This window comes from Saccopteryx leptura, chromosome 3, assembly GCF_036850995.1.
Source record: "Saccopteryx leptura isolate mSacLep1 chromosome 3, mSacLep1_pri_phased_curated, whole genome shotgun sequence".
Lineage (NCBI taxonomy): Eukaryota > Metazoa > Chordata > Mammalia > Chiroptera > Emballonuridae > Saccopteryx > Saccopteryx leptura.
The window spans coordinates 188,441,283-188,458,890 of record NC_089505.1 but is presented as its reverse complement, the minus strand read 5'-3'; the positions used below and the strand labels follow the sequence as shown (position 1 = coordinate 188,458,890).

The window sequence follows — 17,608 nt, the reverse complement described above, 5'->3', positions numbered from 1 at the left end:
ATACTCTTTCCCTTTCTACTTTGCCTCTGCCCATGCCCCAACATGCCCCAAATCTCTCCCTTCAGGCTTATCAATCTGCTCCTCATTTTCTTAAGAGATATTATTGTGACTTCCTTGTTCTGCTCAAATGAAAAGGAGAAAAAAGAGATTGCAGCCGTGATGGTATTTTGTCAATGTAGTGGTCTTTCGTAATAAGGTCGCTTAAACTATCCCAGCCTGGTAGAGCAGAGTACAACTATTGGGTTGATCCCTGCTTTTATGCAAATCTGCAGATTACCTGTTATCTAAATGGTACATCTTAAAACAAACAATAATCCTGTCACTGAAATTTATCGGGAAGCAAAATTCAATCTTGTTGGAACTCTCAATCCCAGAGGGGTGTGTTTTACAGCTCCCCGGTCTGCTGTGGGACTTCAGCTCTTACCCAACTGACAAACACCAGAGGAAAGCTGCGGAAGGCATTCAGAGACATTCATTGTTTCCTGGGCAGTACGAGCCATGATGAGGACTTCTATGTGCATATACCACTTCCTGATTTTGAACTGGTATATTTTCCTCAATTACTACATCTCACAGCTAAAAGGGGATAAGCTGAAATCCATAATCTTTCAAAATGGTGGACAGTGGAAGTATTTGACATTCCTTAATCTGGTAAGTCCATATGACCATCTCAGGAAGCAATCTATTTATGTATAGTATCAGATCTTTTACATACCTTTAGATTTTATTAGATACAAAATTCTATTATTTCTCTTCCTTCTTCATTGTTTTTGAATTTTGGCTTTCTCTTTTAGTTAACAATTTGCTTTGAGAAGGCTGATTTAGAAGTTATCCATAGTTATACTTTGTGTTAATAGTTAAGTGCTTTTTTTTTTCAAAGAATCTTATCTTATCTTGGGGCTTTTCTCAGTTGACCCAAATTGAGGGACTAAATTCATTTTTCACCATGAGATTGACTACAAATGCAAGAGGGATTTTGAACTTTGCTTGGGTAAGTCTGTGAGGAAGGCAAAATGGAGTCGGTTGCATATTAAGTGTTCTTCAAATTGAGGAATAGTGACATTTTACAACACAGAGAGACTAACAATTTATCTGAGAAAACCAATCACATATTGCTGTGTTCAGATCCCCACTTTAATTTTTCATAGGCTCAAGGCTCCATCTTAAAGGACAAAATCATCCAACCTAATAGCAAACACGGTTTTCCACTCTTAACAAGGCTTGATCCCTTTTTCTCTTTCTAGCCATGCTGATTACATTCTGGTGAATAGAGTGGGAAGGAATGCGAGAAAAGAAAAGATTTTTTAAAACTTTTGAGAACATGTAAACATATTTTTAGAATTAAAAGCTAAAAGTGGCACATCCTTTGGGGGTGCTAATTAATATATAATATTTTTAACTAAAATGTCAAGTGCCAGTGTCAACATCTGATTTCAGAAACTGGACAAAATATTCCATTCCTTTGGAATCATATTCCTAAGCAGAGGTTATACATGCATGGTTACAAAAGAGTGATACTCTGAAATGGTAAGGGTTGAAAATTTAGAAAGTTCCAGTCAAACAAGCTTCAAAGTTCTGCTTTTCCTCTGGTCATTTGTAGACCTTTGATTTTTGTCCTGAAACATCTGAGGCTTGAACACAGCTTTAGTATGGTTGAAAATATCAAGGTGATAATTTATTTCAATCATAGAATTTTATGGGGGTTAAAAAGCCCAGAAAATAACAACAAAAGAAATGCTTTCTTGGCCCTGGCTGGTTTGCTCAGTAGTAGAGCGTCAGCCTGGCGTGCGGAAGTCCCAGGTTCGATTCCCGGCCAGGGCACACAGGAGAGGCACCCATCTGCTTCTCCACCCCTCCCCCTCTCCTTCCTCTCTGTCTCTCTCTTCCCCTCCTGCAGCCAAGGCTCCATTGGAGCAAAAGATGGCCCGGGCACTGGGGATGGCTCCTTGGCCTCTGCCCCAGGCCCTAGAGTGGCTCTGGTGGAGACAGAGCGACGCCCCAGATGGGCAGAGCATCACCCCCTGGTGGGCATGCCGGGTGGATCCCGGTCGGGCGCATGCGGGAGTCTGTCTGACTGCCTCCCCGTTTCCAGCTTCAGAAAAATACAAAAAAAAAAAAAAAAAAAAAAGAAAAAAAGAAATGCTTTCTTAGAGATAGAATAAGATAGTAAAAACCTTAGCTTTGTGTATTTGTTGGTTTTATATTAAAATGGTCAATGAAAAGATAGGTGTTTCAATAGCCAGAAATAATGGTCAGATCAAATCCAAATTCCGGGGTCTTACCTCACATTAGCATGGGTAAGCACAGATTTGTCACTTAACTCCTATAAACCAATTCCCTGACTCCTTAATTTTATCTTGGTTACATGCCCCAGAGCCCCCATGTTTTTCGAAAACAAAACAAAAAACACTCATTTTGTTAGACATTATTATTTTCTAGCATTAATTCCCTTTTTGTTTCCCTAACTAGTTAGCCACTAAATCCTGTGGGGTTTTGTTTGTTTGTTTGTTTGTTTTTTTGCTAGGTTCATCCCATCTTCCTCAACCTTACTGTTTATCTCATTACAGGTTCTAATTAATTTTTACCTGGATGACCAGATTATCTCATTGTTTTCTTATTAACAATTCAACCATCCATCACCAGATTCCAGATTAATCATCCCAAAACACTGTTTTTGGTCTGATTTGGTTTTAAACGTCATAAGCCTGTTTGAGAAGTATGGTCTGCTACTCAGGAAACTGCAATGGCTCTCCTCTACATTACAGAACCAATTCCAAACTCCTGATGTAAAAACTCAGTACCCAGCCTTCATGTCTCCCTTTTTCCAAGAAGGCTGGTCTCATCTCCTTAAGGCCACTGTTTTTAGCTTTCAAAGCCAAAAGGATGAGAGCTGATAGAAGGAGCTCATCCAAAATCCAAAATAAAATAGCTATAATTTATTGAGCACCCATGACAGCATTTTGGTAGATTTATACACAGTATAGAGATGAATGATGGAAGGCCAGGGTATACCATTCATTTGCTGTGGAATCATGAGTAAGTTACCCAACTTCTCTGTGCCTCAGTTTCTTCAAATGCAGTGAATACTATGGGTGGCACTCAGATCCCCCACCTCCCAAGCTCTGAGGTACTCATCTGCCAGCTCTTGGGAAAAATGTTGGCTGCTGATGGCTCCCAGCTGAGTGCCCATCCCAGAACTGGGCTCGGCAAAAAGGCGCTGTCTAGACCAAGGCTTAGGGACCTCCCTGTGGTTGCTGTTTCCGATGACTGGTTGATTTGGGATACAAAGGCAAGGCTCCAGCACAACTGTGAAGGGCCCACTCAACTCCAGGACTTCTTCAAAGATCAGCTGATTCCATGCAGCCACGTTGCCTTTTAGCTTTCCCTGCTGCTCAGTCCTGTTTCCTACTTTCTTCCCTTGCACCCACAGATGGTCTAAGAGCAATCTCAAGGAGCACTCTGCAGGCAGACCTCAGAGTCTTGGGTTCTGTTTCCTAAGAAACAGACTTACATAATGTAAAATATAATAAACATACAGAAAAGGTTCCTCCTTCTCTGACTCTTTCTCCTTCCTAATAAAAACATATTTATATAGAGCCTGCGCTGGACTGCATTATATCTAATACAATTTCTAGCACCAAACAGACACTGTGATGTTGTTGCATGAATAAGTGATGAGAACATGGTTCTCACTAGTAAGAGGCACTTTTAAGGACCCACCTGTAAGACAGTCTACCCTATCACCATCTCACTACTACACTGCTACCTGTGGTCACCACCACTCTGGCCAAGTATTTTTGTTATTCTTCTTTCCAACCTGTCCTTTGATGCTCTTTGTTCCTTTGTTCCTTTTCTTTTTTCCCCTTCATCATTCCAGCTTGTGTTCTTTAGATCATTTCTTCCTTATGTTCTTCTTACCCTTTATCTCAATTTCTTACTTAAGCTAAATGCATTCATGATTACTAAGATACAGATATAGTCTAACCGGGCAGTGGCACAGTGGATAGAGTGTCAGACTGGGATGCAGAAGACACAGGTTCAAGACCCCGAGGTCGCCAGCTTGAGTGCAGGCTTATCTGGTGAGCAAAAGCTCACCAGCTTGTACCCAAGGTTGCTGGCTCGAGCAAGGGGTTACTTGGTCTGCTGAAGGACCACAGTCAAGGCACATATGGGAAAGCAATCAATGAACAACTAAAGTGTTGCAACATGCAATGAAAAACTAATGACTGATGCTTCTCATCTCTCCATTCCTGTCTGTCTGCCCTGTCTATCCCTCTCTCTGACTCTCTCTCTGTCTCTGTAAAAAAAAAAAAAAAAAAAAAAAAAAGATACAGATATATCAATATTTGCCAAAGGCTTTCTCTACCTGTTCCAAATGCCACCATGCTAACCACCACAATTATATAAAATTCTCATCACAATTAGTCTCCATTTGCTGTTTTATTCTGAAATAGTCTTTCACTGAAAGTATTGCATCATTTCCAAGGCAAGAACTAAGAAAGTCTCTGCCTGTTCAAGTGAGGCACAAAGTGCTGAGCTGGGCATTGGATTACTTGACTCATCAAATAAGAGTTGTAATATCTTGCTCAGGAAACTTGTGGAATCTCCCTCTCTGGAATTATTTTTTAAATAGAAAAAAATCTCATTTCTTGTGATAGTTTAAAAGGGTTGTGGCTTAAAGGCAAAAACATAAACTTGATGACTTAGATGAAGCTTCTGTGATTTTAAGATTCTTGTGAATTTTATGAAAACACATGACATAAGAAATAAATATCTTTTAGCTATGGTTTTGTAAATTGCACTGGTTATAAAAATGTAAATTAAGCTCTCCCAGGTGGTAAGTTTGTCAACTAGCGACAGAAATGGAAGACATCTAACAAACTTAGACCAGGAGCTTTTCAGGAAAAGGCACTAAAGAACAAACAGAATTAAGGAAGGACTGGTAGAAAAGAGAGTCAGAGAGCAACAGCTCTGATGTAAGTCTTTTGTGTGTGTGTGTGTGTTGTGTGTGTGTGACAGAGACAGAGAGAGGGAGAGATAGGGACAGACAGACAAGAAGGAAGAGAGATGAGAAGCATCAATTTTTTATTGTGGCATCTTAGTTGTTCATTGACTGCCTTCTCATTTGTGCCTTGACCAGGGGACTACAGTAGACCAAGTGATCCCTTGCTCAAACCATCGACCTTGGCCTCAAGCTGGTGAGCCTTGCTCAAACCAGATGAGCACACTCCCAAGCCAGCAACCTTGGGATTTTGAATCTGGGTCCCCCGCGTCCCACACTTATCCATTGCGCCACCACCTGGTCAGGCTGATGTAAGTCTTGATCAAGAAGATACCACAAACTCTGCTTTCTTGGGCAGCCAAAATAGTTGAAAAATGTAAATGACAATAATGTTTTTAAGAGAAGACCAATTGTTGCTATATTATTTTAACACTGCTGTGTTATTCTGCTTGGGTGATCATAATGGAGCGCCACAGACCAGGTGGTTTAAACAATAGAAATTTATTTTTCTCAGTTCTATAGGCTAAAGGTCCAAGATCAAGGTATTGGTAGGATTTGGTTTCTCCTGAGAACCTGGTTTGCAGATGGTCACCTTTTTCCTATGTTTTCACATGGCCTTCCCTCTACATATCTGTATCCTGATCTCCTCTTATAAAGACACCAGTCATAACTCCATTACCTCTTTAAAGACTATATATCCAAATACAGTCACATTCTGAGGCACTCGGAGTTATCACTTCAACATATCAATTTTGAGACAAAGAACAAAATCTACCCCATGACAGCTTCCATCTTCTCCCTTGACTATTCTTTCTGTGCATGTTTTATACAATTCCACTGTATTTTCCTTAGAGAAAGAGCAGGCCATTGTGCTGTTTGGTGAGCTGATCCAACCCTGTCCTGAGTACCCCAGAAGCCTCCTCATTGTGTGAGGTCACGAGCCTTCCTGTCATGCCCTCTAGCTCTGTTGCATGTTCCTCTATGCCCTTGTTCTTGACTATTTATTTCTCTTGGCTATACCCTTGCTCCTCCCTCCTGAGCTCCTATGTGGGAGATCCTTAAATATTTCTTGCTGATATAGATGATGGCATGTCAGTCAATGCAGATTAAGATCAATGGGGACAAGGTTGCCTCACATACACACAGTTGGTGTCTATACACTGTGGCCTACGCCTGTGAAATAACGTGTGACTGGAGGGTGGAGGGGGAGGAATGACTGGCAAGTCTGCAGAGTGGAACAATTCTTACTGATGAAGGAGGAGCCATGGAGGCTCTGAGTAATGTGTTTTTTCCCCCAATCCAATTTCCACATTCTGCGACTGGAAATGCAAGGGAAGTTAGGATGAGCTCGATTCATGATGACTCTAGGAGGCTCTTGCTGAGGAAAGTGGTCACATGGACTTCACATGCTGGGTGGAGGCAGCCTCTTCCCAAAGAGGGAAGTCCTGGCAGACACTCAGTACTCAGGGTGTGATTAATTATTATGTTGATAGAACAGTGCAGGCCTTCTTACCCAGAGCCTGGGCCCCAAGCCTGCCTTTCCTAATGAAAGCAGCTGCCTACTGTGGCCTGAACAGCTGGAAGTAAAATCAGCAGTGAGGTGAGAGCTGCTAGGGTGGGAGGTAGGGTGGCAGAGAACCTTCTTCTAACATCATGTGCAAAAGACTGCACTTCGAATGCTATAGCCCTAGGACCCACATGTCAAAAGTAGATGACAATATTGGGATGGCAACCTCTTCATGACATTTAAAATGGTTGGCAACCCCTCCATGGAATGCTCCCTTCTTGCTTGAAGCTTTCTCCTTCAGAAACCACAAGTTTCTTATATATTTCTGGTTTTCTACCACCTGATAACACTTGCTGTTTTGCTGCCCCTTCCTCCTCCTGTCCCTTAGTTGAGGGCATTTCCTCCATTTCACTTCCCACTTCTCTCTCCACTCTCTCTTCCCCTTCCTTTTCCCTCTCTCTAGCACTCTCATCTCACCAGGAGGGTTCAACGCCATAGGTCAGTACAACCCCACCTCTCCTGAGGCCAGGCCTGATTTCCAGATAGAGTTCCTCTACACAAGTGGTTCTTGACCTTACCTGCCATGATTAGAATCATTGGTGAAAATGTTTTAATATCCTGAAGCCTAGGCCAAACCCCCAGACCCATTAAATTAGAATCTCTGGGTGAGTGAAAATTAAGCATTGGTATATTTTGAAGTCATTTTTAATTCTCCCACCTGGAGATAACTTTCTCTCTTCTCTCCCACAGTTCTTAATCTGAGCTGTTCATAGAAACCTGATACTTTTTTTTTATTTTTTTATGTTTCAAGAATCAGACTCTGGGTCTCAAATCCTGGCCTTGACTTTGATCAAATATGAGACTTCAGGGAAGTTTGTTCATCTCTCTATGTCTCAGTTACCTCATCTGTGAAATGGGGTAAGAGAGGGAATATTAATAGGACTTACCTCATAAGGTTGTTATTAAAAATTCAAAGCCTAGATTAGTACCTGGCACATAGCAAGAAATCATTAGAAGTCAGCTATCCTAGCTTTGAGTAGTCACTAGGACTTCTAATGATAAACTTATATCTAATCCAGTGATTCTAGAATTTTAGCATATATAAGGATCACTGGATGAGTTTGCTAAAGAAACATTTCCAAAAATTTGGATTCTATAGTCTGAAGTGGGCTGAGGTCCTGCATTTCTAACAAGGTTGCAGGTGACACTGGTGCTGTTGGACCAGGACCCAGCTGGGAGTATTCCTGACCTTACCACCTCTGCATTCTCTCCCACCCATACCTTCAGCCCACAGAGGCCAACTCTGCTAGAGCTTCTCTAATTTCAGCCCTCACACATCATTCCCTGAGAGCCAACTTGACCCATCCAGCTCCCCAGGTTCCAGAACTTGCCTAATGCACACTCTCAGAGCCAAGTCTTGGCCCATTTGTACCAATCCAGAGCTTTCAAGGAATAAAATGGAGTTCAATGAAAGCATAATTCAAAATCAACCCCAACTCTGTATTAGAAGTCATGGGTTTGTACAAAACACTGAGTGGGCAAAGTTTGCCTTTATGTGATCTTACACCCTGAAAAAGGTCCTCTTTTCCTTTACCTGCCCTCAAGGATCTCATAGAGTTTAGTGACTACCAGAGCCCAGGGTTTGCTGGATCTCCGTGGACTGAAATTGCTCTCTGACAGATACTCCCTGGAAGGCCTTCAGACCTTTCCTTTTGTTGAAGGAAAACACTGGCTTCTCCCTCAGATAAGCTAGAGGTCTTCTGCGTCTCCCTTAGGAGAGTACTGGGCTCCTTCACAGTGTTCTTGACCCTGACTCTGGCTTTTCTAATTACAGTGCAGCACTAGGCATTTTTCTTTCGAGGAAGAACATGTTGGCCACGTGCCTGGCTCTCCACTCTTCTGATGTTTATTTGGTTTTCCCACCTTGGTGCAGCCAAGGTGTCTAACTATTACATTCTCTGTTTAAGCTGACTCTATTTTGTTTCCATTTTAGCTCAAGTCCATTACACTAAATACTGTACACATTATTATTCCATACACGCCTTTATTCAATCAGTTTTAGAACAAGGTTAGAGCCCAGTGAGCTGGAAGGCCAGCCCTTGAATTGGTTTTCAACCTAAACAGCCAACAGTCTCCTCCTTCTCAAGTCAACATTGTTTCCAGAGGGATGAAGGTTTACATCAGTAAAAAACATATTAATTAAAGCAAATTAAAACACCCTCATTTGTTGTAATGAATTTAGTTCTTGCAGGCCATTTTCTATGGGGTCGCCTGCCTGGATGATGTGCTGAAAAGAATTAAAGAGAAAAAAGACATTAAGTTCATAACTGCCTTCAGAGACCTGCTTTTCACCACGCTGGCTTTTCCTATATCCACAGTGAGTTACAAAGATGTGTATGCAATATAATACACATATACATATGGATGAATGTGTCTCCTGGGTGGCAAGGCTGTTTGGGAGTCCATTATTGTAGAACAGAGCAACTGCATTTGCATAATTGTCCTGAAGACTGCATCCCATTGACCAGTGTCTTCAAGAAATAGAGCACATTATTGACAGTTATTATTAGCTTCTGTGTCTTTGTGAATGTTTGGGACAAGATCCTTATTGCTGTCTTATAGGGAAGTTTAAAGGAATTTTCTTTTTTTTAATTTTTATTTTGAGAGGGAGGAAAGGAAACAGAAACAGAGAGAGAGAGAAATATTGATTTGTTGTTCTACTTATTTATGCTGTCATTGATTAATTCTTGTATGTTCCCTGACCAGGGGTCAAACCCACAACCTTAGCATGTCAGGACAATACTCTAACGAACTGAGCTTCTTCCTAGCCAGGGCCTTAAAGGACCTTTCTTAATCAAAATACAACCGAGATAACCTTGGTTGCAGTAGGCTGATGGGAATGGAGAGTGTTTCAGAGAAAGATACCTAATTTTTCCTTTTATACATCATGTTTCACTTGTTACAGTAAGGAATACTACTTCTGCAAGTAGAAACCATAAAAGAAAAAAAAGGTATGAGAAACTTCAAAGTTGGCACATGAAAAAGACAATTGAGGAGAGAGAGAGACAGTCTGTCTGAGCTACCTGGGCATAAAATGGGTGTCCCATTTATCTCATTCATTTTGTTGAATGAATGGACATTGGAAAGAAGCAAGACATATGCAAGGGAGAGTAAGCTTGTTTGCTAATATAGTTGTCCACATTTCTAGGACATTGCTTATGTTTTCATTCATTAGTTCGAATGAAAACAAACAGAGATCAAGCATGCCAGCTGCCCAGCAGGGCCTGTAATTAGACATGACTACCTTCTTCCACCTGTCATTGTCCTAGTAGTTCCTATAGTATTGAGACCTCAAACTTAAATACAAAAAGGAATTCTACAAACACTGAATTCTCAGATAACAGAACAAGTATCGACATTCAGTTTCACTTTGCATGACACCTCTTCCTTCACCCTCACAAATCTAAAGGCCAAGATTTTTGTAACAATGGAATTTATTCATTTGTTGAAGCTTAGAAATTGAGCCTTTGGAATAGAAGAATATAAGAAGAGTGGAAGATTAATAGTTCCTTTTTCTCCCCCATCTCTACATTGACTTGGATATAAACGACAAACACTTTGAAAAAAACAGCCAAGGGGTATAAGAGAATGGGGATCAACCTAAACCTCTGAGTAACTGAGAGATCCAACTCGTGATCTAGCTTGTGAGTGATCCTGGGAGTATTTCACTACTTCTCTCTCCCAGCCTTCCTGCTTCCCTGGTGTTGTCTATGTAGAGGGTAGGCAAGGAAAGTGTAAGACTCAAGGCACTCCATGTGGCTTCTCTCAGCATGACTAGGAAAAATTTAAAGAAAAATGAAGTCATTGGTTAAAACGAAATGACTTCATGGTTTGCAAATCCTGTTTATCTATATTGTCTCTGCCTGCCACAATGACAAATAATTGATCCCTAATTCTCCAGACTCCCCAGAGAATCAATATTATAGTTCTATAGTATGAAATTTTCTTCTTTATTTTACATTTTTATAATGTCTTTAAAACAGGTATCTATTTTTATTTTGCCATGTTTCCTTGGTTATCTTAGGATCCTCTGATTGAAAATTAACTTAATGCTATTTTTTGTGTTTTACTTCCTAGTTTGTATTTTTGTCATTTTGGATCCTCTTTCTTTATGATCGAGACCTTGTTTACCCTAAGGCCCTAGATGGTATCTTTCCAGTGTGGATGAATCATGCAATGGTGAGTGAGGGGAAAGATTTAGTGAATATAGAAAGGCAATATCCTCCATAAGAAACTCCAAACTGCCTTATTTATGTTTCCAAACTTCTCCTCAACCCCCAACATCCTGCTCATTCCTCCCTCTCCATCCTGTCACTATTTATTGAAAGAGCTCATTGAAGATATAAAATGAACAGAAACTGGTACTGTAATTGCAGTCACTGAGAGCAGAGGGGATGCCCAGGCAAGACTATACCAAGTTACTTATGAAGTCACTCAAAAGACATGCAACCATAGGGCAGGGAACTTGGCACCTGAAGTCCTGAAAGAGAAGTGACTTCAGCAAATAACATCTCATGAAAATTCTGGTCTAGAAATGGCATTAAGCAAGCTTTAAAAAATTCACCCCAACATCCAAAGAATATCTCAGAACTCAGCAGCAGCTTCTTAGCTAACACCTGATTGGGACTATTCATCACTGGTGGTATTATTATTGATATATATCTATGAATACATTCTTATTTGCTTTTTATTCATGCACTTATTTTTTTTATTTTATTTAGAAAATTAAATTTAAAGGGGTGGCATTGATCAATAAGAGTATCTAGGTTTCAGGTAAACATTTCTATAGTATTTGAATTATTGATTATGTTGTTCATGCACTTGATTTTTAAAGGGCTAAAGAGCTAACATAATCTTCTGAGTTCAGTCAGACACAGACTCTGGGATTCTGCTAATTTAAATGGAGAAACTCTCTACAGAAACATTTCTAGGGAAGAAATGTTGGCATCAGCAACTCCAGCCTTGGGTGTCCCTAATGTGGTCATCTCCAAACTTCCATGCTTCCTTTTGATATCGGCTCTAAAATCCAGTGTTCTCATGACTGCATCTCATTCCTTCTCTGCAGATTGTGTCCCTTATTCTGGACATTTTCTATTCTCACTATTCAATTCTCCTGATCTATTGTGTCAAGGAATGTTTTCTGCTAACTTCTTAAATACTAGTACAAACAAATATGGAATTGGCTGTTATGGGGTTAATTCGTTAACACTTTCTACATTTTAATAGTGTCCTTCCATGACAACCCAAAGGAATAAATACCCAGAAACCACCACTGTGGCAGCCAGAGTGTTGATGGCCAGTCAGGCTGGATGTTTGGGACCAGTTGCCTACACAAATGTGGGAGTGACCTTGCTCCTTTCTCCCTTCCACAATATAAGAATTATTGGCCTACATAACCAGTGTCATAGTTTTTTGAAATTTTCCTTCATTTCCCAACTTCTCTTATGTTTATTTTAGTCTTCACTTTGAAATATTGTCCCTGTTGCCATTAGTGATGATGCCCTGAGTTTATGAGTATTATTTGTCAAATTAAGAAATATCACTCTCCCCTTTGACACAGTGAGGTTCTGAAACTTTCAGTATTTATCAAGTCTCTGGAATCCTCCCAATGCAAGCCTGCTCACCCACTGGAGACTTGCGATTGTATTAGAACCATTCAAAACTGAAGAGAGTCTCTAATGGACATTTTTCTACTCTTGTTTTGTATTTGAATCAAATATACTGCTCACAAAAATTAGGGGATATTTCAAAATTAATATGAAGTGATAAAATATTTCCTAATTTTTGTGAGCAATATAGTAACATCAATGACATATTTGCATCAACCAGGGACAGGCTGCCATTCACTGGTGCCCTAAGAACTCCCATTTGAGCAGACTGCCTTATTTTCAGTAGATCAACTTGAATGTCTAGCTGCTAAGCAGTTCTTCAGTGTTGATGAAAGACGGAAGAGAACAGCAAAGCCTTCCTCCAGGTTTGCCAGGTGAACAAATATTAGCTCCTCAGGTCTTATCTAAATGGCCACTACAGATAGTATCAGAGCCGACAGGTTTAATAGCAGGAATAGGAGTTAGTAACTGAGGAAACTATCAGAGGCTAATTTAAAGGAGCTGGGAAACTTGCTTCTCAGAAAATTAACCTAAATAATTCAGGTTTCCCCAAAAGAGAGGTGAAATAAATCAGAGAACCCATCAGAGCTCCTCTATGTTTGAAAGTAGCACACAGTTATTGAGAACATGGTGCAAGTAGTTTATAAACTATCAAGAACTGCATAAATATGCTATCAAGTAAAACTCTCAATCCATGTCAGAATTTTAGAACTGAAAAGACTTATTGATATTAGTGGAGGTTTAAAAACAATCTTCTCTTAAAAGCCAGGCCTTACTTTGGCTCTTTCAATTGTGAAAAATACCAAATACTATATAAATCCCTCTTCCTTTCTCAGCACTTATATCTCAGTAATTACTTTGTTATTTAATTTGCTGTCAATATCACTTGACAAAATAATTATTAAATACCTACTACGTGTGTAACACCATGATTGATATTTTACAAGGATTTTGACTTCTAGCACTGTAAGTCTGGTTGAGCCTAGTGTACTCACACAACCTTGAAGTCATAAAATATCAGTTAATACTAATACAAGACATTGATATAAGTGGCATGCATTGGTTTGTGATTACTGTCAAATGAAAGACACAGACAGGAGCACTTCCTGTGCCTTGTGTTCTGCCCTGGCTGTAACCACCATGTGAGTCATGACTAAACACCTGAAAGAGCTCTAAGGCCCTCCAGGATGGAGTGGGGAGTCAAAATATTAAGGGGGTGAAACTCTAACTTCCAGTTTCCTCCTCACTCATAGCACGCAAGATGTTGTCTATTATTAAATTCAGATTCAATCTCACATTTTTCTCCCCCATCTTGATGTAAAATAGTTGGGCTGCTCAGTAGAGGTGGATGAATCTTGATGAGTGAAGAAGGTCAACTGCAGGTATGTTGGCACTGATGGCCACCTTTGCCCACCAACATTACAGAGCCTTCCTGACAGCTGGCTGGGTTTCACCCTAGCCCTTCCTCTGGGCAGAGGAGGCCCACAACCTACATATCTCTAGAGCTCAGTTGTTTTCAACTTTCAGAGGCTAGACCCCTTTGTAAACCTAGGGAAATCTATGGACCTTTTTTCAAAGAAAACACAAACATCCATATAATTATCTGTACTATTTTAGGTTTATGGACTCTCAAAATTTCATTTATGGGCCTCAGGTAAAGATCTCCTGACATAACTGAACATCTAGTTGAATAAAGGACCCCCAGATAATTTCTAATGCTGAGTTCATATCAAAAAGACAATGTCAAAAATATTTAGTTTTTGGTCATTCATATGTACTTAGTGCTGTTTTCATTTCTGTTGGGTGGCAAGAGAAATATGAAATATGGTTTCTAACCTCAAAAAGCTTAAATTATAGATGTTATATATCTAATCAGGGTGTGTGGCAATCAGGGTACCAGGAAAACCCTCTATAATGAACTTATATTTAAACAAAAATTTGAATAACATGAGGGAGGCATCACAGGAAATTCTGGTAGAAGAAGGACTCAGGCAGACAGAACAGCATGAACAAAGACTCCAGTAGGAAATACCAGCATCTTAGGGAACAGCTAAAAGGCCAGTGTGGTTAATTCAGGTTGAATAAAGAGTTGAATGATAGAACTGCAGCCAGGGATTGGATTATGTCTTACATGATTTATAAGGAGTTAAGATTTTATTCTAAGTATGATGGGGAAGGACATCTTTTCAGAGAAACCTTACAGGCCGAGGAAGCACTTTTAATATTTAAACTGTATAAACTATAAGAAGGCTGAGGAACAAGCCTTACCTGTCCCTTCCCAACATGATACATATAATATATATTAAATAATGCTTATGGCTATATAAATCCCTCTTCCTTTCTCAGCACTTATATCTCTGTACCTATCTATATAGCATCAAATTTACATTACATTTTATTTATTTATCTTGTTAACAGTTCAAAAGCATCACATTCATTGTTGTATGGAAGATGAACACTAAGGGTGGGCATAGTGGAGATGTAATGGGGAAAGGGAAGAGTGAAGGCCAGTTATAAGGTGTTGGTGCAAAGTGCAGAAGGAGATGATAAAGGTTTGGGTTAGAGGTATGTGAGTAGAGTTAATACAATTTTCAGCTTCAGACAAAGGGAAGATGTATAGATAAAAATGCTAGGAGAGGTAAAAGGATTGTAGAGAAAGAAATTGTTTCTGAGATGCTTATTAGACAACAAAATCTAGATGCAGAGCAAAGAGTTGGACATTTAAGCCTAGGGGAGAGTTCTGGGCAAGTGACATAAATTTGGTTGTCTTCATTATAAAGATTGTTTATTTGTTTGTTTGTTTGTTTTTTAGTGAGAAGAGGAGAGGTAGAGAGATAGACTCTTGCATGTGCCCCAACCAGGGTCCACCTGGTAACCCTTGTCTGTGACCAATGCTTGAATCAACTGAGCTGTTTTTAATGCCTGAGGTTGATGATTTGACCAAGAGCTATCCTCAGTGCCCAGAGCCAGTGCTGGAACCCCTTGAGCCACTGGCTATGAGAGGGCAAGAGGGAGTAAAGGAGGCTAGGGGAGGGCAGAGAAGCAGATGGTCACTTATCCTGTGTGCCCTGACCAGGAATAGAACCTAGGGTGTCCATACACTGAGTCAATACTCTATCTACTGAGCCAACTGGCTAGAGACAAAGATTGTTTTAAAATTTTTATTTATTAATTAGAGAGACAGAAAGGAGACGAAGGAGTGGGAAGCATCAATTCATAGTAGTTGCTTCTTATATGTGTCTTGACCAGGCAAACCTGAGGTTTCGAACCAGCAACCTCAGTATTCCAGGTTAACACTTTATCTACTGTGACACCACAGACAGGTAAGGCTAAAGATTGTTTTTAATGTAAAACAAGATCAGCTAGGGAGTAAGAATGGTCAGAAACTATATCCCAGTACTAAGCCTTAAAACTTCAGTGCTTGGTAGGAAAAGCAGAATTCAACATAGGAGATTAAAAAGGAGTTGCCAATAGGTCAGGGGGAAGCCCTGTTCATTCTCCTGGAAGTTGAGTATAAAAATGTTTCAAGAAAGAGGAAGTATTTTATATAAAATGTTCCTGAGAGATCAAGCAAGATGACATTGTAAGATGACTTGAGTTAAAATTTGAGATTAGATTTGGCAATATTGAACTCTCTGCTATGAAAGTAGTTTGATGGAGTGGTGGGGAGAGATAGAGCTATAAATAATGCTGTATATATTAGTTTCCTTTGCTGCTATAACAAATGAACATAACTTTAATGGCTTAACACAAGTCAAATGTATTAACTTATTGTTCTGAAGGTCAGAAGTTCAAAATGTGTCTTATGAGATAAAATCAAGATATCAGCAGAGCTGCATTCCTTCTGGAGACTCTAGAATTTGTTTCCCTGCCTTGTCCATCCACAATCTGCCTGCATCCCTTGATTCATGGGCTCTTTTTCCTTCAAATTTGTTGTACCATTAAATTTTAAAATCTTTGGTGATTTTCTACTCTAGACAATGACCAAAAAATGGCATTGGTAAATAACTTGTCAGGTGACTCGAGAGGGTAGAGATATACTGGTTAAGCCAATGAATGGATGCTTCAGTGGTAAGCCACTGGAAAGACTCTTTTTCAGAGCAGTGTTCTAAAGCTTCTGCACAAGAATGAAAATGGAATCACTTGAGGCACAGAGATATTTACTTGGATTTTTTTCCCCAGGCTTAATCTCTACAGTGTTATTTATGGATTGTCCTCTTGGTTAAAACACTTTCTAGCCATTTCTTCACTCATTCCATTCATTTCTCTCTCTGAGGTACGTTAGACTCCCTGTGGCATTCACCTGGGAAACATGAGAAGTTAAATGAATGCTTAAAGCTCAGCAATGAAGTTAGAAACTAAACTTGGATTAAGAAGCAGAGAGTGTTAGTTAGCTGAGTAAGGACAATTGAAGGCATCTTATCCTTCAGGAAGTTTTAAGGTACATAAATAGAGGAGATCCTGATAATGAATTGCCAAAGGATTACCAATCCACTTAAGGTTTTATATAACTAGAATCAAGCATTCACAGTGCCTGCTTTTTTAATCTCTTGAGAGAAGAAACCAAAATGGTGAAAGTACATCTTTTTATTTTTAATTCTAATTCAGAGAACTTTCAGTGTATGCTGAAGAGTAACTTTCATTTACAATTCCATTATCCAGTGAGTCTATCCACAGGCTGCTTTTTAAAGAGAAGAACACCAGTAGAAAATACATCCCAATTTCAAAATCAAGGTCAAAGGTTTTTAATGATCAAAAAATTCATCCTGTCTTCTAAGAAGTTACTAGGAATTTGAATAGTTGAAATCATTCAGTGCCTTTGAGGGTTTGCTAGTGAGTCTCCTCCCCTTCTGTGTGATGTAATTAATCCTCACTTCCATGGAAACCGTGTAAATACTACCAACAGGAAGAATGACTTTATGCTGGAGAGTACCTAAGATGGCAAAACTCATTACAGAAGATCCAAACCCCTCTGAAATATCAAGACAAAAAAATCTAAGTGGGTAGGAAAGAGCTAAAGTCCAATGACCTCAGAACAGAAGGGAAATGCCCAAGAGCTGCCCAGTGGTGGGTGGGTGGATGGGACGGCCTTCTCTGTCAAATGCAAATGGACATCCCCTTCCTGATTAGAGGACAATGCAGAAGAGCCCTTGTGGTGCTTCTAGGTGCTACATAACCCCACAAGAAGACACTCTGACAGTTGTGGAGTCCCGTTCTTGCCTTGAGTAGAGAGCTGCTGACAGGTTTTCAACCAGCTCCCACATTTATTTTCCTGTTTTTTTCATCTTCTCTGTCTGCTAAGCAATCTTGTGCTTAATTTGGAATTTGAGTTTGTCCAAGTCCTCTATCTCCTTCTCACCTCCAGGTCCTTGTGTTACCAGACAGAATATTTCTTCAGGGCATTATCTATTCTTCTTGATGGTGACTCCA

At 39.9% G+C, this 17,608-nt stretch overlaps 1 protein-coding gene across 1 annotated transcript in view; it reads left to right on the top strand.

The window, feature by feature from the left end:
* Positions 1 to 467: 467 nt before the first annotated feature.
* Positions 468 to 17,608, top strand: part of ADTRP (androgen dependent TFPI regulating protein) — an 85,562-nt gene continuing 68,421 nt past the window's right edge. Inside the window, exons 1-3 of the mRNA XM_066372244.1 lie at positions 468 to 651; positions 8,752 to 8,886; positions 10,647 to 10,748. Coding sequence (XP_066228341.1) covers positions 499 to 651; positions 8,752 to 8,886; positions 10,647 to 10,748 — 390 coding nt within the window. The 5' untranslated portion in view covers positions 468 to 498. The remainder of the gene's footprint in view (positions 652 to 8,751; positions 8,887 to 10,646; positions 10,749 to 17,608) is intronic.